The sequence below is a fragment of the Bubalus kerabau genome, chromosome 14 (assembly GCF_029407905.1).
Source record: "Bubalus kerabau isolate K-KA32 ecotype Philippines breed swamp buffalo chromosome 14, PCC_UOA_SB_1v2, whole genome shotgun sequence".
Classification (NCBI taxonomy): domain Eukaryota; kingdom Metazoa; phylum Chordata; class Mammalia; order Artiodactyla; family Bovidae; genus Bubalus; species Bubalus kerabau.
The window spans coordinates 22,710,585-22,734,706 of NC_073637.1; the positions used below are offsets into that span (position 1 = coordinate 22,710,585).

Sequence of the window (24,122 nt, forward strand, 5' to 3'; positions counted from 1 at the left end):
AAATTTTAATGACAAATTTTCACTGAAATGCGTACTTGAGAATAAATTACATACAACGTTTCATTTCTTAGTTTTAATTTTTGTGAACTGAATTTCTGTCACATTAAAATAATATTCTGGGAACCGAAACATTTTCTTGGTGGTTTCACATTCTAAATAATAATTCATAAAAGATATTCTATCACTATTTATTCCCTCTTTGGATATGAATGAGTGTATGTGTGTGCTCAGTCACTCAGTCGTGTCCTCTTTGTGATCTCATGGACTGCAGCTGGCCAGGCTCCTCTGTCCATGGGACTCTCCAGGCAAGAATACTGGAGTAGGTTTCCATTCCCTCCTCCAGGAGAGCTTCCCAACCCAGGGATCAAATCCACTCCTCTTACCTCTCCTGCATTGACAGGTGGGTTCTTTGCTACTAGCGCCACCTGGGAAACCTTTGGATATAAATACCAATTCCTAAAAAATACTTTAAAAATCAATTCATGTTTTTGTATGTTATTCTGTTAGACAAAATGAATAAATGAATGGTTTTTTGCTTTGCTCCATGTAGACTTTCAGTATTCTGAAATATATCAGAAAGATTCACTGCTTTCATGTTTATGATTATGTATTTGTAGATGTTCAAAATCTGAAGGACTTCCTTTGCCCTACTGTGAAATTCACACCAACAGTCTTTGGGTTAGAATGAGTTATAAATATATTATTTCAGTGGGGAAGAGAGAATAAATAATGAATACCAAAGTGAAAAATGAATTCTATGGAAATGAAAACTCAGATATAAATTTTCCACTCTGACTTAAAATCACCATAATTCTGTTACATCCCGGTACCTATTAAGTCCGGCGGAGGTTTGGCTGACATTCAAAGCCTTCAAAGGACAGACCCTTCCTGACTCCCATCCGGGCTCTGCAGCCCTCCTCTGTGCAGACCAGAGGCTCTCGCTCTCCTTTTAACAAGACAGCTTCCTTCTCGTGGCTGCTCCTGCTTTTGTCTGGACTCCTCTCTCTGTCTGCTTGGCTCTGACCCTATCAGAGTGCCCACCCCTGCCCTGAGCTTGTCCCTAGACTCCTCTCAGCACCTGCTCCTGGGAGCTGCGAAGGGGCTGTGGAGCGACTCCTCTCTGCCAGCTTCTGTCCAGCTGTTTCTCACATCTGTCTCCGGTCAGTGTGGACGGAGGCCTGGGTACCATCGCCCTCTCCCTCCTGACTCCCATGTCCTCACCCGGTTCCTAAGTGCAGACCTGTGTGTGGGCACCCCAACTCCGTGCTCCTGGCTGCCGTGGGTGGATCATTGCTCTGTGTCATCATGCACACTGCTCTTCCAATTGCTTCTTGGTGTCACTATAAGAATGAATCTCTACTCTCCAAAAGGATGTATCTTTCAGTTTTGGCGGATTTCCCACTTCGACACTCAGGAATCTTAACATGGTGAGTGGTGTCAGTGTTGTCAGCTCTGTGTTCTTCAGGCAAACGTGGAGTGTCCACCGCTAGTTAATGTTTGATTTGATAAACTCCTTCTCGTCTGATATATCTAACGTGCTAACAAAACCTTAGTCCACAACATGAAGCAAAAACGATAAATGCAGTGAAATGACTACTAACTACTGTATTTAGACTTCGTTAATGTAGCTCATGTACTTACTGCTTCCTTAACTACTCTATTTATTAATTGTCTGCCAGCTTCAAAAAGGAGAAGATGATGGCACCCCACTCCAGTGCTCTTGCCTGAAGAATCCCATGGACGAAGGAGCCTAGTGGGCTGCAGTCCATGGGGTCACTGAGAGTAGGACATGACTGAGCGACTTCACTTTCACTTTTCACTTTCATGCATTGAAGAAGGAAAGGTCAACCCACTCCAGTGTTCTTGCCTGGAGAATCCCAAGGACAGGGGAGCCCAGTGGGCTGCCGTCTATGGGGTCGCACAGAGTCAGACACTACTGAAGCAACTTAGCAGCAGCAGCAGCAGCTTCAAAATGCTACTTTTTATGGTTAACATGTTTTACATAATACTTCATAAATTCATTTAATAAGAAATAGTTTCAGAAGCTATTTATTGAATGTTTTTCCTTGAATTTAATAGTGTTAGTGGTTCAGTCATGTCTGACTCTTTGAGACCCCATAGACTATAACCTGCCAGACTCCTCTGTCCATAGGATTCCCCAGGCAAGAACACTGGAGTGGGTTGCCATGCCCTCCTCCAGGGGTTCTTCTCAACCCAGGGATCAAACCCAGGTGTCTTGCATTGCAGGCAGATTCTTTGCCACCTGAGCCACCAGGTGCAGTACAGTTCAGTTCAGTCTCTCAGTTGTGTCCAACTCTTTGTGACCCCATGAACTGCAGCACGCCAGGCCTCCCTGTCCATCACCAACTCCCGGAGTTCACCCAAACTCACGTCCATTGAGTCCGTGATGCCATCCAGCCATCTCATCCTCTGTCGTCCCCTTTTCCTCCTGCCCTCAATCGCTCCCAGCATCAGAGTCTTTTCCAATGAGTCAACTCTTCACATGAGGTGGCCAAAGTACTGGATTTTCAGCTTTAGCATCAGTCCTTCCAAAGAACACCCAGGACTGATCTCCTTCAGAATGGACTGGTTGGATCTCCTTGTAGTCCAGGGGACTCTCAAGAGTCTTCTCCAACACCACAGTTCAAAAGCATCAATTCTTCTGGCGCTCAGCTTTCTTCATAGTCCAACTCTCACATCCATACATGATTACTGGAAAAACCATAGCCTTGAATAGATGGATCTTTGTTGGCAAAGTAATGTCTCTGCTTTTGAATATGCTATCTAGGTTGGTCATAACTTTCCTTCCAAGGAGTAAGCGTCTTTTAATTTCATGGCTGCAATCACCATCTGCAGTGATTTTGGAGCCCAAAAAAAGAAAGTCAGCCACTGTTTCCCCATCTATTTGCCATGAAGTGATGGGACCAGATGCCATGATCTTTGTTTTCTGAATGTTGAGCTTTAAGCCAACTTTTTCACTCTCCTCTTTCACTCTCATCAAGAGGCTTTTGAGTTCCTCTTCACTTTCTGCCATAAGGGTGGTGTCATCTGCATATCTGAGGTTATTGATATTTCTCCCGGCAATCTTGATTCCAACTTGTGCTTCTTCCAGCCCAGCGTTTCTCATGATGTATTCTGCATATAAGTTAAATAAGCAGGGTGACAATATACAGCCTTGACATACTCCTTTTCCTATTTGGAACCAGTCTGTTGTTCCATGTCCAGTTCTAACTGTTGCTTCCTGACCTGCATACAGGTTTCTCAAGAGGCAGGTCAGGTGGTCTGGGATTCCTATCTCTTTCAGAATTTCCCACAGTTTATTGTGATCCACACAGTCAAAGGCTTTGGCATAGTCAATAAAGCAGAAATAGATGTTTTTCTGGAACTCTCTTGCTTTTTATCTGGAAGTTCATGGTTCACATATTGCTGAAGCCTGGCTTGGAGAATTTTGAGCGTTACTTTACTAGCTTGTGAGATGAGTGCAATTGTGCAGTAGTTTGAGCATTCTTTGGCATTGCCTTTCTTTGGGATTGAAATGAAAACTGACCTTTTCCAGTCCTGTGGCCACTGCTGAGTTTTCCAAATTTGCTGGCATATTGAGTGTAGCACTTTCACAGCATCATCTTTCAGGATTTGAAATAGCTCCACTGGTACTCCTCCTTAAATTTAGAGGCAGTAATTTTTGAGCAAGTGAAAAGAGAAGTTTCAAGGCTAATGAGACAGTGTGACCATTGGTGAATTGCCAGACTTATTCAAAGTCACCACCTTATATAAAATGAGGAAGAAAAAGACTTAGATGGGTGATACTGAAAATACCAAATTAATCATGGACACTGTTTTAAAACCAGCCAATCAGAACAGTGGCCAGTTCTATAGAATCATTTAGCCATTCTGGTGTGCATTGCCTCTGCCAATACCACAGAGTACATATACTATTAAAACTAGTACAGTTGCTATTTTGTAACCTTTATCATGATAACATGTGAGCAGTAATCAGAAGCTCCTGCACAGGAGGAAAGCAGGAAGAATGCCAGCACATATCACATCACAGAACTTATAAACTGATAAGAATTCACTTGAGAATTCAGCATTTCCTCACTTTTTCTAAATGAGGGAATAGGCAACACAATACAGTGAAAAGAAAATTAGGATCAAGGAAAAGGGGACAACAGAGCATGAGATGGCTGGATGGCATCACTGACTTGATGGACGTGAATCTGAGTGAACTCCGGGAGTTGGTGATGGACAGGGAAGCCTGGCGTGCTGCGATTCATGGGGTCGCAAAGAGTCGGACACGACTGAGCGACTGAACTGAACTGAACTTTAAGTACCTGACGCTAAGAATAGACTCATTGGAAAAGACTCTGATGCTGGGAAAGATTGAAGGCAGGAGAAGAAAGGGGTGACAGAGGATGAGATGATTGGATGCATTCACTGACTCAATGGACATGAGGTTGAGCAAACTCTGGGAGATGGTGAAGGGCAGGGAAGCCTGGCGTGCTGCAGTCCATGGGGTCACAAAGAATTGGACACGACTTAGTGACTGAACAATAACTTGAGTAAACTCTCTTCTTTACCATTTCCCAGCTACATGACCTGGGCAATTCACCAAATTATGACTGCTGCCTTGCAGGAAAAATGTAAGGAATAAATACCCATGGTACCTGGCATATGGAAGACAATAAATCACTCAGGCATGATTTCATCTTCAAAGATTGTAAAATAAATATAGAGGAAGTATTTAAAAATAGCAGTTGTTATAATTAGAAGACTAGTTAGTAAAGGTGATTACTTATATGTAAACGGTCCTGTCCACATTTAAGAAATTCAAATGTATAACCATAATCCAAGTTTGTGTCACTTATCAAATTCATTGGACAATTAATTTATATTATTTTAAAAATTGTAATGGGGTTAGAGACAGGAGCCCCAAGTCAGGGACAGAAACTTCTCCTGCATATTATATGATATATGTGCTGTTACTTTCTGTCTGTTGTAACACTGGCGTCCACCCCATGTGGTTGTTACTCACCACTGTGCCTTCTCCACTAGATCAAGAATGTGTAAGTGTGAGGAACGTGTCTTACAACCCAGCATTCCTAAGGCTTAACCTGATGCTTGCCTGGAAACAGGCAAGTCATAACTGTCTCTATTTCATTTAATTTAATATTTCCTGGTCCATTATTTAGTCATTGTGTAGGCATGAGAGTTTATTTCTGTGGAATAAATGCCTAGGAGGGCAGTTGCTCAGTCATATGGAAAACGTTTATTTAGTTTTAAAGAAAATGCCAAATCGCTGTGCAGAGTAGCTGTGACATTTTGCATTCCCTCCAACAATGTACCAGAAACTCAGTCTCCTTACAGCCTCCCCAGCATTTGGAATCGTCACTACTTTTCTTTCCAGGAGTTCTCATGATAGTTTTAATTTTCATTCCCTAATGACTAGCAGTGATATTTTTTTTTTTTTCGGGGGGGGGGGGGGGGCGGAGGTTTCCAAAATCACTGCACATGGTGACTTGCAGCCATGAAATTAAAAGACACTTGCTCCTTGGAAGAAAAGCTATAACCAACCTAGACAGCACAGTAAAAAGCAGAGCATTACTTTGCTGACAAAGGTCCATCCGGTCAAAGCTATGGTTTTTCCTGTGGTCATGTATGGATGCGAGAGTTGGCCTATAAAGAAAGCTGGGCACTGAAGAATTGGTGCTTTTGAACTGTGGTGTTGGAGAAGACTCTTGAGAGTCACTTGGACTTCAAGGAGATCAAATAAGTCAATTGCAAAAGAAATTAACCCTGAATATTCATTGGAAGGACTGATGCTGAAGTTGAACTTTAATACTTTGGCCACCTGGTACAAAGAACTGACTCATGGGAAAAGACCCTGATGCTGGGAAAGATTGAAGGCGGGAGAAGGAGATGGGATGGTTGGGTGGCATCACCGACTCAATGGGCATGAATTTGAACAAGCTCTGGGAGTTGATGATGGATAGGGAAGCCTGGAGTGCTGCAGTCCATGAGGTCGCAAAGTCAGACATGACTGAGCAACTGAACTTAACTGAATGACTAGCAGTGCTGAACAACTTCTTATGTGACTATTTTCTAAGTATTTATGTCCCCTTTGGTGAAACATTTCCTCCTACTTTTTCCTGTTTTCAAATTGTATTTTGTGATTTGTTTTACTTAAGAGTTTTATGAGTTACTATATATTGGATTGGCCAAGAAGTTTGGAAAAAACCCAAGCAAACTTCTTGGCCAATTCAATATTTTGTCTACGAGGATTTGTTAGATGTAATGTTTGCAAATATTTTCTTCCAGTTTGTAATTTGTGTTTCATCTTCTTAACAGTGTATCATGTATCTTGCAGACAAATTTAAAGATTTTTAGAAACTGATAATTTTAAATTATCAGTTCTCTTAGAAATAATGATTTTAGTGTCATATAAAAAATTCTTCAGCACATCACAAGGGCCAAAGGTTTTCCCTTATGCCATTTTCAAAATGTATTATAGGCTTGCCATCAACAGTTAAATATGTGATACATTTGAGTCTATTTTTTTTCCTGTAAGTTGTGGGGTTTGACTGACCTTCTCTGTTTTGCCTGTGGTTATCCGGTTACAACACCACCATTTGTTGTAAAGACCATTCTTCCTCTGTAGAATTATTTTAGCAGCTTCACTGGAAAATCACCTGGTCCTACTTCTGTGGTACTACTTCTTGGTTCATTTTTGCATCTGTCACTTTGCTAGTATCATTCATTCTTTGACACAGTAGCTAAACGACAGTCCTTGAAACGGATGGTTCTGTCCACTTTATGGTTATCTTTCAAAACTGCTTTAGTTGTTCTCGTTTCTTTGTGTTTCCATGGACATTTCAGAATTACCCTCTGTATATTCATGAATAATCTCAGAGGCCCTTCAAGAGGGAGGGCATGATGACATCAATTTCAGGAGAACTGACATCTTTACTATGCTGATTTCTTAAAGCAATGAAAACAGATTATCTTTCTATATTTTTGAACTTTTGATTTATTTCTTCAGTATTGTGTAGTTTTCATTATATAGATCCTATGTATATTTTGTTAAACTTAGATAAACCATTTATTCTTTTTTTTGAGAGAATATAAACATCTTAAAATTTTTCATTTTCCAATATTAATGCTAATATGCAGCAATATAATTAACATTTATATATTTACATCGCATCCTGAAACCTGTATATATATATAACACACATATATATGTATTATTAGTTCTAGGTCTTTTGTTTCTATTTATGCTTTTTAAAATTCTTCCAGTTTATTTACATAGATTACTAAGACATATGGAAATAAAGAAAGATGTTTCTTTTTTCAGATTCATATAGCATTGCTATCTTTTTCTTGCCTAAAAATTTAAATACTATATTGAATACCAGTAATGAATGTGGATATTCTTCATTTGTTCCTTATTTTAGGGAAAATCATTTAGCTTTTCACCAAGTGAGTGAGTGAAATTTGCTCGGTTGTGTCCAATTCTTTGCGACCCCATGGACTGTATAGTCCATGGAATTCTCCAGGCCAGAATACTGGAGTGAGTATCCTTTCCCTTTTCTAGGGGATCTTCCCAACTCAGAGATCGAACCCAGGTCTCCCGCATGGCAGGAGGATTCTTTACCAGCTGAGTCAGTGGTCTAATAGAATTATTTTCTCAGGTTAAGCTAGGTCCCATATTTTTCTAAAGGTTTTATTATGAATGAATATCAATTAATATGACAATATCAGTTTTCTTGTTTGGCTTCTTAATGCAACAGAATATATTAATGGATTTTCAGATACTGACCCTGTCTTACAACTGGAATAAACCCTAGTTAATAATGATGTGGAATTTCTTACATATGTGGCTGAATTTTATTTGTCAAAATTTTAAGTATTTTTGCTTTTACATCTATGAGAGTTATTGGTCTGTTGGGGCTTTTTTGTTGTTTTTTGTTTGGTTGGCTGGTTGGTTTGGTACTGTCTTTGCCTACTTTTGGTATTGGACTAGCTGGAATAAAATGAGTTGAAAATGTTCCTCCTCTTTTTTTATTTTCTGGAAGATATTGTATACCATTGTTGCTGATTCTTCCCTAAAAGTTTAGTAAAGTTCTCTGGTAGAACCACGTCAGTCAGGAGATTTCATTTTGAGGATTTTTTTAAACTATGAGTTCAACTTGCTTAGTAGATAACTATTCAAATTATCTATTCCAATCAGATGATTTGTGGTAATTTTTACTTTCCGAGGTCTTCATTAATTTTATCTAAGCTGTCAAATATATGTGTATAGACTTTTTCATAGTATTTCCTTATTGTCACTTTGAAGTCTGCAGATTCTGTAATAGCATCCCTAATTCATTCCCTGTGTTAATAATTGGTGCCTTCTTTCTATTTATCTGTCAGTCTTGTTAGAGACTATTCAAAGAACTAATAGTTCTCCTTTATTTCCTCAGTTGAGCTCTGTGAAACTTGATGAATTCTGCTCTCACCTTTATTATTTACTTCTCTTTGGTTGCTTTGGTTTTATATTGCTTTTCTTTTTCTGATTTCACAAGTGGAATTTTAAAATTGTTGACTCAAAACTTTTTTGTTTCTAATATAAAAATTTAATTCCAGAATTTCCTTCTTAGGACTGTATTCCACAAATTTTGATATATTGTATCTCTATTTTTACTCAACTCAGTGTGTTTTTAATTTCCCTCAAGGCTTCCTCTTTAACAAATGGATTTTTCTCTTAAGAAGTGTGATGTTTATGTTCTATGTATCTGGAGATTTTTTTGTTATATTTCTAGAATTGATTACTAGTATGATACAGTTAGAGAATATATTCTGTATGATTTCACTTCATTTTTCTCTTACCTTATGTCAGATACTCTACTTGAATAAGACAAAATAGACTTTAAAATACTGTTCAAAATATAAAGTTATATAATGAAAAAGGGTTCAATTCAACAAAAAGTTATAACAATTATCAGGATATATGTACTTAACATCAGAGCACATAATATATAAAAATATTGACATATCTGAAGAGAAAAAATTGACAGAAATGCAACCATAGTAAGAGACTTCAAGGACATCACTTTGCTGACAAAGGTCCATCTAGTTAAAGCTATGTTTTTTTCCAGTAGTCATGTATGGATGTGAGAGTTGGACCATAAAGAAGGCTGAGAGCCAAAGAATTGATACTTTCCAATTATGGTGATGAAGATTCTTGAGAGTCCCTTGGATTGCAAGAAGATCAAACCAGCCAATCCTAAAGGAAATCAAACCTGAATATTCATTGGAAGGACTGATGCTGAAGCTCCAATACTTTGGCCACCTGATACAAAGAGCTGACTCATTGGAAAAGACACTGATGCTGGGAAAGACTGGGGACAAAAGAAGGGCCATCAGAGGACGAGATGGTTAGATGGCATCACCGACTCAATGGACATGAATTTGAGCAAACTTCGGGAGATAGTGCAGGAAGGGAATCCTACACGATGTAGTCCATGAGATCAAAAAGACTGGGGCACAACTTACCAACTCAGTCAGTTCACTTCAGTCACTCAGTCATGTCTGACTCTGCGGCCTCATGGACTGCAGCATGCCAGGCCTCCATGTCCATCACCAACTCCCAGAGCTTGCTCAAACTCACTTCCATTGAGTTGGTGTTGCCATCCAACCATTCCCTCCTCTGTCATCCCCTATTCCTCCTGCTTTCAGTCTTTCCTAGCATCAGGGTCTTTTCCAATCAGTCAGTTCTTCACATCAGGTGGCCAAAGTATTGGAGTTTCAGCTTCAGCATCAGTCCTTTCAGTGAACATTCAGGACTGATTTCCTTTAGGATTGACTGGTAGGATCTCCTTGCAGTCCAAGGCACCCTCCAGAGTCTTCTCCAACATCACAGTTAAAAAGCATCAGCTTTTCAGCACTCAGCTTTCTTTATAGTCCAACTGTCACATCCATACATGACTACTGGAAAAACCATAATTTTGACTAGATGGACCTTTGTCAGCCAAGTAATGTCTTTGCATTTTAATATACTGTCTAGGTTGGTCATAGCTTTTCTTCCAAGAGCAAGCATCTTTTAATTTCATGGCTGCAGTCACCATCTGCAGTGATTTTGGAGTCCAAGAAAATTAAGTTGTTCATTTGTTCCATTGTTTCCCCATCTATTTGTCATGAAGTAATGGGGATGGATGCCATGATCTTAGTTTTTTGAATATTGAGTTTTAAGCCAGCTTTTTCACTCTCCTTTTTCACCTTCATCAAGAGGCTCTTTAGTTCTTCTTCACTTTCTGCCATAAGGGTGGTGTCATCTGCATATCTGAGGTTATTGATATTTCTCTCGGCAATCTTGATTCCAGCTTGTGCTTCTTCCAGCCCAGTGTTTCTCATGATGTACTCTGCATATTAGTTCAATAAGCAGGGTGACAATATACAGCCTTGACGTACTCCTTTCCCAATTTGGAACCAGTCCATTGTTCCATGTCTGGGTTCTAACTGTTGCTTCCTGACCTGCATACAGATTTCTCAGGAGGCAGGTAAGGTGGTCTGGTATTCCCATCTCTTTAAGAACTGTCCACAGTTTGTTGTGACCTACACAGTCAAATGCTTTGGCATAATCAATAAAGTAGAAGTTTTTCTGGAATTCTCTTGCTTTTTCTATGATCCATTAGATGTTAACCATTTGATCTCTAGTTCCTCTGCCTTTTCCAAATCCAGCTTGAACATCTGGAAGTTCTTGGTTCACATACTGTTGAAGCCTGACTTGGAGGATTTTGAGCATTACTTTGCTAGCTTCTGAGATGAGTGCAATTGTGCAGTGATTGGAACATTCTTTGGTATTGCCTTTCTTTGGGATTGGAATGAAAACTGACCTATTCTACTACTGTGGCCACTAATGAGTTTTCCAAATTTGCTGATATATTGAGTGCAACATTTTCACAGCATCATCTTTTAGGATTTGAAATAGCTCAACTGGAATTCCATCACCTCCACTATCTTTGTTCGTAGTGATGCTTCCTAAGGCCCACTTGACTTCTTATTCCAGGATGTCTGGCTCTAGATGAATGGTCACATCATCATGGTTATCTGGCTTATGAATATCTTTTTTGTATAGTTCTTTAGTGTATTCTTGCTGCCTCTTAATACCTTCTGCTTCTGTTAGGTCCATACCATTTCTGTTCTTTATTGTCCCCATGTTTGCATGAAATGTTCCCTTGGTATCTCTAATTCCTTAAAGAGATCTCTAGTCTTTCCCATTCATTTGTTTTCCTCTGTTTCTTTTCATTGATCACTGAGGAAGGCTTTCTTATCTCTCCTTTCTATTCTTTGGAACTCTGCATTCAGATGGGTATATCTTTCCTTTTCTCTTTTGCCTTTAGCTTCTCTTCTTTTCTCAGCTATTTGTAAGCCCTCCTCAGACAACCATTTTGCCTTTTTGCATTTCTTTTTTCTTGGGAATGGTCTTGATCCCTGCCTCCTGTACAACGTCACAAACCTCCGTCCATAGTTCTTCAGGCACTCTGTCTATCGGATCTAGTCCCTTGAATCTACTTGTCACTTCCACTGTGTGACTGTAAGGGATTTGATTTAGGTCATACCTGAATGGCTAGTGGTTTTCTCTACTTTCTTCAGTTTAAGTCTGAATTTGGCAATAAGGAGTTCATGATCAGAGCCACAGTCAGCTCCTTGTCTTGTTTTTGCTGACTGTGTAGAGCATTTCCATCTTTGGCTGCAAAGAATATAATCAATCTGATTTCAGTATTGACCATTTGCTGATGTCCACTTACCAACTGAACAACAGCAAAAGGAAGCTTCAATACCCCACTTCTACTAAATCTGAAAGTTGTATTTTTTAAAAGAAAAACAAACTCAAAAACTGTTAGATAAAGAAAAAAAGATATATAAACAAATTTAGAAATGAAAGAGGAAACATTACAATCGATAATACAGAAATAAAAAAGAATAAACTAACGACTTCACCATAATACCTGATACTATAAAACGCCTGGGAGAAAACATAGGGAAAAAACTTCTTGACACTGGTCTTGACAATAATATTTTGGATATGATTCAAAATATGATATATGATATAAAAGCACAGGCAACAAAAACCAAAACAGACAAGTGGTAGTACATTAAATTAAAATGATTTGCATAGCAAAGAAAATTTTTAAAAAGCATTCTAAGTAGTGTGAAAAAATTTTTTTGCAAACCATGCATCCAATGAGTTAATTTCCAAAATATATAAGGAACTCATACTACTCAATACCAAAATACAAATATTACAGTTAAAATGAGCTAGGGTCTAATAGACACTTCTCTAAAAAAGAAATGTAAATAGCTATCAAATACATAAGAATTTGCTCAATATTTCTAAATCTCAGGGTAACACAATTCAAAAACACAGTGAGATATCACCTTACACCAACTTGGGCAACTATCAACAAAAGGACGAAGATAATAATGTAAGCAAAGACAAGAGGAAAGGAAACCCTTGTGAATCTCTGGTGGGAATGTAAATTGGTACCACTCTTCTAGAAATCAGTATGAGGATTCCTCTAAAGAGGTTAATAGGGGATGCCAGCAATTATCCAGCAATCCCACTTTCAGATATTTTTCCAAATTAATTGAAATTTATATCTTGAAAATATATCAGTTTCCCTTATGCAAGATTTGTGGTGATTGTTCAGTTGCTAAGTCGTGCCCAGCTTTGCAACCGCATGGACTGCAGGACTCCAGGCTTCCCTGTCCTCCACTATCTCTCAGAGTTTGCTCAAGTTATACAAGATTAATAGAGACCTCGGAGAAGGCAATGGCACCCCACTCCAGTACTCTTGCCTGGAAAATTCCATGGACGGAGGAGCCTGATAGGCTGCAGTCCGTGGGGTCACGAAGAGTAGGACACCACTGAGCGACCTCACTTTCACTTTTCACTTTCATGCATTGGAGAAGGAAATGGCAACCCACTCCAGTGTTCTTGCCTGGAGAATCCCAGGGATGGTGGAGCCTGATGGGCTGCCATCTATGGGGTCGCACAGAGTCGGACACGACTGAAGCACCTATCTATCTATGTATCTAATAGAGACCTAATGAGTAATGTGGTGATGGTAGGTAATGATATGAAATACTTGACATTTGCGGCAAGGATAGGTAGTCAGTAAAGCACCCCTAGCATACACTCTAGTAGTTATAGAGGTTGTGGTATATGAATTAGTTTGATTGTGGTATGCTTTTTACAGTGCATACATTTATCAGAACATCAACTCATGCACCTTAAACACGTAGTTTTATATGTCTAAGATATCATCAAAAAGCTGTATTAAAAAAAAAAACTGATGAAATGGTTTAGTAAAGGGACTCAGTTCTTGCTATATGTGATAAGACAACAGCTTTAAATAAGACACTCTCATAGTATATAATATATCCCAGGTTACAAGGCAAATACATTAAAGCCAGAGCTTATTTCTTATTTCACAAGAGATATTGTTTGTTTGAGGAATGTGATTGAGTTGCTGTGCATATTACAAGATTAAAAGTTCTAAATAGTTTTTAAACTTTTCGTTGTGAAAAGTCTTAGAAATACTTAAAAAGGACAAGAGTTGGGGAAATATACTTTATTTTTTGTTTTTGTTGTTTTATGGCTATTAATACAATGTTATAATACCAAAACTGGTTATATTTTTTTTCTCTGAAAGTAGAAATTCATAAATTCTCACTTCATTACTCAGAAAGCTTAGTAAATTTGCCATCAGTTTTTCAAAGCCTCATTAAACTTCCCAGAACTTTCCTAGTAGAACAGAGGGGTGGTTCCCAGTTGAAGTCATGAGCAATATTGCAGTAATTTGATAATTAATTTAAAAGCTCATTTTATTGTTACTGGGTACTTTTTTTAAAGTGCTGTTTTTATGATGTTAGTATAGATACTAATTCATCAAGGGTTACTAACATATTCTCATTGTTGGCCATTAGTAAACTTCCTAAGTTAAAAAAATATATATATATATTTGCTTACTATTTTTAACATTTCATTATTATTTTTATGTGTATCTACTTTTAAATTATAATTTGATATAACACAAGAAGTCAGGGAATCCCCAGACTTCAAAACAGTCTGCCTTCCAAAGGCACTGCTGTCGCTTTATTCATTGAAATTCATGACCATCCCTGTAGGGAACCACTGTTAGAATCTTTCATAAACTAGTGTATACCTCATATTAATCCTAAATTACTGGATTTAACATCTGGCAGCCAAGGTAGTACTTTTTGTATAATAAGAGAAGGAAAAAGAAAATTGCTTTTTTATTTAGTGGAACAGAGCAGAGTTTGGAAACACCTCTAAACAGACCTTTTCCCCAAAATCCTTCCTGCCCCCAATCTCCATGGTCTCAGAGACATCAAGTGGCCCCAAGAGAACTTCCCACATAATACAAGGTTTAGTGAGACTTGAATCAGGAATTGAGGATTGAATCCCAGTAATGCTACTTACAAGCTATTCTCTATAAATCTTCATTTTCTGATTATAAATTGTGGATAAAAGTGTCTGCCCAAAAGGATCACTCTCAGGATGAAATGTTCCCTGCTTTGCAGATAAGGATTGAGTATACAACACGGTGAAGGGAACACTTTGTATGCTGAGTCAGCACCTGCCAGATCAGATCAGTCAGTCACTCAGTCTTGTCCTACTCTTTGCAACCCCATGAATCGCAGCACGCCAGGCCTCCCTGTCCATCACCAACTCCTGGAGTTCACTCAGACTCACGTCCATCGAGTCAGTGATGCCATCCAGCCATCTCATCCTCTGTCGTCCCCTTCTCCTCTTGCCCCCAGTCCCTCCCAGCATCAAAGTCTTTTCCAATGAGTCAACTCTTCGCATGAGGTGGCCCAAGTACTGGAGTTTCAGCTTTAGCATCATTCCTTCCAAAGAACACCCAGGACTGATCTCCTTCAGAATGCACTGGTTGGATCTCCTTGCAGTCCAAGGGACTCTCAAGAGTCTTCTCCAACACCACAGTTCAAAAGCATCAATTCTTCGGCGCTCAGCCTTCTTCACAGTCCAACTCTCACATCCATACATGACCACAGGAAAAACCATAGCCTTGACTAGACGAACCTTTGTTGGCAAAGTAATGTCTCTGCTTTTCAATATGCTATCTAGGTTGGTCATAACTTTCCTTCCAAGGAGTAAGCGTCTTTTAATTTCATGGCTGCAGTCACCATCTGTACTGATTTTGGAGCCCAGAAAAATAAAGCCTGACACTGTTTCCACTGTTTCCCCATCTATTTCCCATGAAGTGATGGCACTGGATGCCATGATCTTCGTTTTCTGAATGTTGAGCTTTAAGCCAACTTTTTCACTCTCCTCTTTCACTTTCATCAAGAGGCTTTTGAGTTCCTCTTCACGTTCTGCCATAAAGGTGGTGTCATCTGCATATCTGAGGATATTGATATTTTTCCTGGCAATCTTGATTCCAGCTTGTGTTTCTTCCAGTCCAGCGTTTCTCATGATGTACTCTGCATATAAATTAAATAAACAGGGTGACAATATACAGCCTTGACGAACTCCTTTTTCTATTTGGAACCAGTCTGTTGTTCCATGTCCAGTTCTAACTGTTGCTTCCTGACCTGCATACAAATTTCTCAAGAGGCAGATCAGGTGGTCTGGGATTCCCCTCTTTCAGAATTTTCCACAGTTTATTGTGATCCTCACGGTCAAAGGCTTTGGCATAGTCAATAAAGCAGAAATAGATGCTTTTCTGGAACTCTCTTGCTTTTTCCATGATCCAGCGGACGTTGGCAATTTGATTTCTGGTTCCTCTGCCTTTTCTAAAACCAGCTTGAACATCAGGAAGTTCACGGTTCACATATTGTTGAAGCCTGGCTTGAAGAATTTTGAGCATTACTTTAATAATGTGTGAGATGAGTGCAATTGTGCGGTAGTTTGAGCACTCTTTGGCATTGCCTTTCTTTGGGATTGGAATGAAAACTGACCTTTTCTAGTCCTGTGGCCACAGCTTGAGTTTTCCAAATTTGCTGGCATATTGAGTGCAGCACTTTCACAGCATCATCTTTCAGGATTTGAAATAGCTCCACTGGAATTCCATCACCTCCACTAGCTTTGTTCGTAGTGATGCTTTCTAAGGCCCCCTTGACTTAACATTCCAGGATGTCTGGCTCTAGGTCAGTGATCACACCATCATGATTATCTGGGTCGTGAAGCTCTTTTTTGTTTAGTTCTTCTGTGTATTCTTGCTGTCTCTTCTTAATATCTTCTGTTTCTGTTAGGTCCATACCATTTCTGTTCTTTATTGAGCCCATCTTTGCATGAAATGTTCCCTTGGTATCTCTAATTTTCTTGAAGAGATCCCTAGTCTTTCCCATTCTGTTGTTTTCCTCTATTTCTTTGCATTGATTGCTGAAGAAGGTTTTCTTATCTCTTCTTGCTATTCTTTGGAACTCTGCATTCAGATGTTTATATCTTTCCTTTTCTCCTTTGCTTTTCGCTTCTCTTCTTTTCACAGCTATTTGTAAGGCCTCCCCAGACAGCCATTTTGCTTTTTTGCATTTCTTTTCCATGGGGATGGTCTTGATCCCTGTCTCCTGTACAATGTCACGAACCTCATTCCATAGTTCATCAGGCACTCTATCTATCAGATCTAGGCCCTTAAATCTATTTCTCACTTCCACTGTATAATCATAAGGGATTTGATTTAGGTCATACCTGAATGGCCTAGTGGTTTTCCCTACTTTCTTCAATTTAAGTCTGAATTTGGCAATAAGGAGTTCATGGTCTGAGCCACAGTCAGCTCCTGGTCTTGTTTTTGATGACTGTATAGAGCTTCTCCATCTTTGGGTGCAAAGAATATAATCAATCTGATTTCGGTGTTGACCATCTGGTGATGTCCATGTGTAGTCTTCTCTTGTGTTGTTGGAAGAGGGTATTTGCTATGACCAGTGCATTTTCTTGGCAAAACTCTATTAGTCTTTGCCCTGCTTCATTCCGTATTCCAAGGCCAGATTTACCTGTTACTCCCGGTGTTCCTTGACTTCCTACTTTTACATTCCAGTCCCCTATAATGAAAAGGACATCTTTTTTGGGTGTTAGTTCTAAAAGGTCTTGTAGGTCTTCATAGATCCGTTCAACTTCAGCTTCTTCAGCATTACTGGTTGGGGCATAGGCTTGGATTACTGTGGTATTGAATGGTTTGCCTTGCAAATGAACAGAGATCATTCTGTCGTTTTTGAGATTGCATCTAAGTACTGCATTTCAGACTCTTTTGTTGACCATGATGGCCACTCCATTTCTTCTGAGGGATTCCTGCCCGCAGTAGTAGATATAATGGTCATCTGAGTTAAATTCACCCATTCCAGTCCATTTCAGTTCGCTGATTCCTAGAATGTCAACATTCACTCTTGCCATCTCTTGTTTGACCACTTCCAATTTGCCTTCATTCATGGACCTGACATTCCAGGTTGCTATGCAATATTGCTCTTTACAGCATCAGACCTTGCTTCTATCACCAGTCACATCCACAACTGGGTATTGTTTTTGCTTTGGCTCCATCCCTTCATTCTTTCTGGAGTTATTTCTCCACTGATCTCCAGTAGCATATTGGGCACCTACTGACTTGGGGAGTTTCTCTTTCAGCAGAGACCGTACTAAAGAATGCATGATGTGCTGAAGTCTGCCTTTCAGAAGATAATGACTCATCATCTAAGCAGATTCCTATGTGGCATTTGGAGGGCTCACTAGGAAGTTTAATATTCACAAACCCAAACCCAGGAGGGACTGGGACCGACAACCGTCCTCTGTGTAGAAAGTGAAAGATCAGCTTCCTAGCTAGCCTGTTGCTCAGTTTCTCACTCTTTCTGGCATCCAGAACCAGAGGTTTTCTAGAACTCTCCTTTCATTGTGAACTCCCAGAGCCCCAGCTGTTTAGATTCTGAAGAAGAAAAGTGAGGATGCTTGTAATGAGGTCCTTTATCAAAGCAGTTTGGTGCCTCATACAGCAGTAGAAACTGGAGCAGCTGGGAGTGAATGGGGATGGAGGTGGGGATGAGGTATGTGTGTTTGTATGTGTGTGTGAATGCGCATGCATGAGTGTGATTTCCATACAACTGACTTTATCCAAAATCATAGTGTAGAAGAAACTGGAGTGGCTGGAAGTAAATGTGGAGAATGAGTCAAGTGTGTGTGTGTGAGATTTACATACCTCTGATCTTACCTAAAACTTTATTTCAAACGCTTGATTGGAGCAGGGAAATGAATACATGAAGGAGAACTCTGCATTGGATACTTGTCTTCCTTGAAAAGAGCTCTTAAGCTCCTGGGAATCCCCAAGGGTTCCGAGTCATGTTTATTTCTCACTGAGAATGTTTCCTCCTTGTGCATAATTTATTTTCAAGCCTCTTATATTCTTCATAGGGATATTGAATTTTATTTACCCACATATGTTAAGAATCCCAACTTCTTTTAATCTAGTAAACTAGAAAACTTAACCTGGTATTTTTTAGGTAAAACATATATTAACTGCCTCCAAAGTAAGCAACTGTCAGAGGGAACATGTCGAGGGTGTGATTTTTTTTTTTCCTTTTTCCCCAAAGTCACCAGTCACCTATAGAAGAAATGGAATTGCATTTTTATTTAATATAAGTAAAAACATTTGAAAATCAAAATTTTAAGAATAAAGATATACTTGAAAGTTTTTCTAAGGAGGCAAAGTAACTCAAAATAATCAGGTATGGTGTTATCTTCTCATTATAAAAAAAAATCAAAATTGCAAAAATCATGAAAGCATTTGAAAATGGAAAAAAAATAAAGTGAATTTTGACCCTCCTGGAACAATTTGATTATGAAAATGGTAATTACCCTGGTAAAGCCCATTTGCAGTGCTTGTCAGTACTCGATGTGACACAAACCTTGTTCACTGAGGTATGTGCTGAAAACAGTTGGCAGCAAGTTTTGTAAGACTCCAGCTGCCTGAGTTGGTGAAACCACAGTTGCAACAGCTGTGCGGTGGTATCTCATGGTGGGCGTGGTTTGCATGTCTCTGATGTCACTGAGGCTGATCATTTCTGACGATGCTGATCATCCTTTCGTGTACCTGCTGACCATCTACACATCTTATCTGAGAGAAATATCTATTCATATCATCTGCCTATTTTTTAACCAGAGTGTGTTGTGTTTTTTGCTGTTGAGTTATATGAATTCTTTATATTTTTGGATATTATGCCCTCACCAGATAATTTGCAAATCCTTCCTCAGTTATTCAATCAAATATCTTGAAATCGTCCTTGACTCGAGTTTACTTTCAATCCCACACATTTTTTAGTTGAAAAATTTTACAACTTCCTTTTTTTCTTTAAATCATATTCCCACAGAGTTTATCAACAGTGTAGCCCAAATTATCATTTTAAGACTTAATACTAATTCTTATCACTCTATGCCCAGAAATCTCCAGTGGCTTTCTGTGTCACTTGGAGTAAAGCTCATAAAGGGCTGGAATGCTCTGTATTATTCCTCAACCTCATTGCTTGACCTATTATTGTTGTTTTGTTAGTTACTAAGTTGTATCTGACTCTTTCGTGACCCCATGGGCTGTAGCCCACCAGGCTCCTAAGTCCATGGGATTTCCCAGGCAAGAAGAATACTGGAGTGAGTTGCCATTCCCTTCTCCCCGGGATCTTCCCCACCCAGGGATCGAACCCACATCTCCTGTGTCTCCTGCATTGGCAGGTGGGTTCTTTACCACTGAGCTGCCTGGGATGCCCCCATTATTCACTCATTTCATTCCATCCCAGTGCCAACAGCCCCTGGCTTTTCCTCAAGCTCTCCTAGAATATCTCCATCTCAGGGCCTCTGAAATTGACTTCTGCCTCAAGTGTTTCTCTCACAAACATCCAGATGGTTTACTCCCTTATCTCTTGAGGTTTTGCCTTCATGACGACATGGATTTCCCATCCCACAGCCCCTCCTACACTCTGCTCTTGTCCATGCTTTATTTTCTTGACTGTACTTATCACTACATCCAGAAATATTAATTTGTTTATGCTCTTCCATGTTGTATCCTGCTCGAGATTGTAACTCCCAGGAGGACATTTTTCTGTCTGCATTGCTTATTACTCTGTCTTTTCAACAAGGAAAAGGCCTGATGCATAGTAAACCCTATAAATATTCATTGAGTGAATGATTACATTTTGGGGAGAGTTATACTTAGCGAGATTCATGGGCTCCAGAAGAGCTCTGTTCCAAGGAGATGGTAAATGGCTCGATGGACATCATCTGTGGATGCTCAGTAGATAGGTGGACCTGAAAGTCTAGAATTTACATTGGAAATGAGGAAAAGAGTGTTACTTGTGTATATAGCAATGCAAATCAAAGCCTTAGGAGTAGATGTGATGGCAAAAGATGACCACTGAGCTGAGGAAAGATGAGTTGATGTTGGAATCAAAGGCTAAACTTAAGCACATCTCTGCCTCCTGCTTTTTCTTCTGATTGCCTTTAATTTCTTGCCCACCCCACAGCTGAAAATAGGTGTAAAAATTTTAAAGTGCCAACTACATCAAATCGTTGACATATTCTTGACAAGGTATGGAAATATTAATCATTCCAAAATGTCTTCATATTTAGACTATTTATTTTTTTGACAACCAAGCTATAATCTCCAGTTTAACAGAGATGCGGCAAATATATTTTTGAGAAAAAGTTACTTGTATTTTTGCCCAGTTGCAATATTCAACAGTATTCTCCCTTTTACCAAGAGTACAGAAAGCACACCTCATGTTTTCCAGAGCCTTCCCACCTTTTTATACCTAGTGGATTTATACAAGTTGACACTGAACGTATTCAAAACCTGTGTGTAAAATGAGCTGGCTGCACAGAGAATGAAGGGGCTCTTTTGTGGACTGAATTGTGACCAGAGGAAACCTGCTGTATAACCAGTAACACCTCACAGTGACATGAGGCAGGTTACTAATAATAAGGCTCCTGAAATCATAATGGCCGAGAAACTAAGATCACTTTTAGGTGGAGTCATTTTAGGAACTTAAAATACTTAAACCAGAGCTCTGGTGTTTTAATACTTAGCATCAGAAACTAAGAACTTCCGACATCATGAAGAGAATTACTTGGACCGCATAGCTATCTTGCCTACATTGAACAGATGCATTGATTTAACAACCAAGTATGATAATCAAAACTAATTAAATTTAAAATGAGCACACACATTATATTTCAGAAGTGAACCGTTTGGCTTATAGCATCGAAAACACTCATATCCCTTGCTTCAGTATTTCATATTCATTGTCCAACAGCAAATAGCAACTGATTCTAGAGAATAGTGAAGAGTACTTGTTAATCATTCTAATCCAAATTCTTCATTTGAATTGTCTCTAAAGAGATAAAAATACTTTTAAATCTACTGCTTCTCTTTGTTTACACTTTATCAAGAGTAAAATTTTAATCTGGCTAAGTATATTTCTGTGCAGCGTTGATCAATGTTGAAAAGACTCTCCTGGGTGATAATCATGTTAAGTCCTTCCAGCTCCTGGAGCACTGTATTTTGAAATAAATCTTCATTTGAAATTAACATATGGAACAAAAGTGCCAACAGTTTCCATAGGTTAGATATCTTGGATTCTAGTTGAGTTTATTGCACTTTAAAGAGAAGGTCTAGCTATTATCTAGTAGTGTGGTTATGTTTCATTTATCTCAAGGAAATTGATTTTTATTTTGTGTGACTCATCTCTCTGTCCCTTTCAGGAGCTGGAGTTTTCGAATCTCTTTGCTGTTCTCCACTGCATTCATTCCTTCTTCGCTGCCAAAGTGGCTTGTTTGGACCCTCTGTTTCTAGGCAGTCAGGCTGCTGCCTCTGCGGCTTCCAGCTCCGGAGTACCGAGCAAAGCCAAGTACATGACCTGACAGCCTAAGTTCAGCCTCCCTCTCATCTTGACTTGTAAACAGAACAACATTACTCATGGCCGCAGACAATGGAGAAGCCATCACATCCCCAAGTTAGCAGTGAAGCCAAGTGGAAATCTGACCGGAGAAGATCAGACGGATCCCCAAAGCATTGCTGTTCGAAGGCCTCGAGGGATCGTCCTAAATGAGCGGACGACTTGCTCTTCCTCGTTGGGTCAGGACCGCTGTGTTGTTTTCATTGAAAGGGAAGACGAACCGATGAATGACTCGAGTGTGTAAATAATATAAAAATTGTAAGCTACCTATAAATAAAACACCCATTAAACAGTCACGTCTGTATTTTAGACTATTTTGTATGACAAATGCATGAAGGGCCTGATCAGGAACCGGTGCCCTGCTACTATGTGAGGAGCGACAGAAGGAGGCAGAGGCCCTGAGACCAGCGTGAAGACCCTTGTCCAAGAAGAGAGCACCTCAGCTCACTGGTGTGGATTCTGCTTATAGCTTCAGCCCATGACTTGACAGTGGCACCCCAATTTGTGTATGCTGTTGTAAATCATTGCTGAGAATTTCAAAAAGATCGTTACATTCGACCTACAATAGATACAATGTGAAATGGAAAGTTTCTTCCTGGGGTCACTGACACCAAATGTTTTATTCACAGCCAGTGTTCCTTCAAAGATGCCAAAATGTGCTAATTTAGTGAGAAATGAAGGAAACATCCGTGAACCTCTTGTTCTTTCCTTCATTTAAGGAGATTTCTATTTTACCTGGAATTTATTATTAAATTAAAATTTCATAAATTTTCAGTGACCCCCAAACCTTTCATAGAGAAAATATCAATTCATGTGGTATAAGAGACAGTTCCTTCTTGTATTCCTAACCCCACCTGGAGCTGGAGTTAATCCTGATGGGAAATGTCCCCAGGAGGTATTCTCAAATCTATTACTTTTGCTGGGTAGATAACATCATTCCATTTTAGTTAGAGAATATGAGAGAATAAGGTGAGATATGAAAATACAAGTTAAAACTTCTACGTTATCATGTCATAAAAAGCAGTCATGCAATGCCAAGTTATGAATTATTGTAGGCATCTTGTCCTAGGAATGTAGATATAAAGGGGTTAGAGATTTGAAAGCCCTGAAGTGCACACAGCTCAGATCCCAGGTGTTTGTATAACATTGTCTGTCCTACACCACAGCTGTGCTGAGATCATCTTTTAAACAACCAGCTCCCTATTAAGAAAAAATTAGTTTTTTTGTTAGTACACATGTTCCCAACTCAGTCAGACTTGTTGCATACTTCCTTGTGAAGATGACCAAGTATATAATAAGGTGGACTAATTTTAAAAAGAAGGAAAAAAAATCTCTCAGGAAGGAAACATTATTTGTAAAAAGGACACATGAACATTATAATTAAAAATGAACATCAAGCTATTTCCATAATCAATATAAATTACTAATTCACTCTGATCAACTCTTAAGCACATTAAATGGAAAAGAAGTGAAGGTTCAGGATTGTAGCTGAGCAAGTGCTCAGTTTGATCTAGGAGTCCTTTTAAAAAGGACTGGGGCAAACTGGACAAAATACAGTTTTAACATAATTTATTTTGACCATCTAACTAAATACATTTTCATAACAGGAATATGGTGGCTCAGGAGGTAAGAATCTGCCTGCAATGTTCCATCCCTGGATCAAGAAGATCCCCTGGAGAAGGGAATGGCAACCAGTATTCTTGCTGGGAGAATGCCATGGACAGAGGAGCCTGGTAGCCTATATAGCCCAGAGGGTTGCAAAAAAAGTCGGATATAACTGAGCGACTAACATAGCATAATGGGGATATGACTATGGCATTATGGCTCACTGTTTTTTGATCAGATACAACAGTCATTCTAAAATCAGAAGCCACCAAAGACAGACTTAGGAGGCCACCAGCTCAAGGTGGCGGGGTGTGGAGGGATGGGCCGCTGCTTCAGGGTCTGAGCAGAGCAGCCAGCTCATCACAGACCTCTGTCATCACCTTGAATGTGTGTTAGCCTGCCCCATATTGGGGTGACGTCCGTGCGTCCATAATGTGATGATCAGTCGGGCCGCAGGCAATAGGAAATGGGCTACTCAACCTAAACAAAGAGAAAGTTTGAAGCTTTCTACATATATAACATAATCATTTAAAAATGTCAGATTTTGTAAAAACTCCATTCAA

The 24,122-nt window shown here is 39.3% G+C and overlaps 1 protein-coding gene across 2 annotated transcripts in view; it reads left to right on the forward strand.

The window, feature by feature from the left end:
- Window positions 1–22,223, forward strand: part of SNTG1 (syntrophin gamma 1) — a 147,160-nt gene extending 124,937 nt beyond the window's left edge. For both annotated transcript variants that reach the window (XM_055545957.1, XM_055545958.1), the window contains one exon: window positions 21,761–22,223. In XM_055545957.1, the coding sequence (XP_055401932.1) occupies window positions 21,761–21,919 (159 nt within the window). In that variant the 3' untranslated portion in view covers window positions 21,920–22,223. The remainder of the gene's footprint in view (window positions 1–21,760) is intronic.
- Window positions 22,224–24,122: the final 1,899 nt, after the last annotated feature.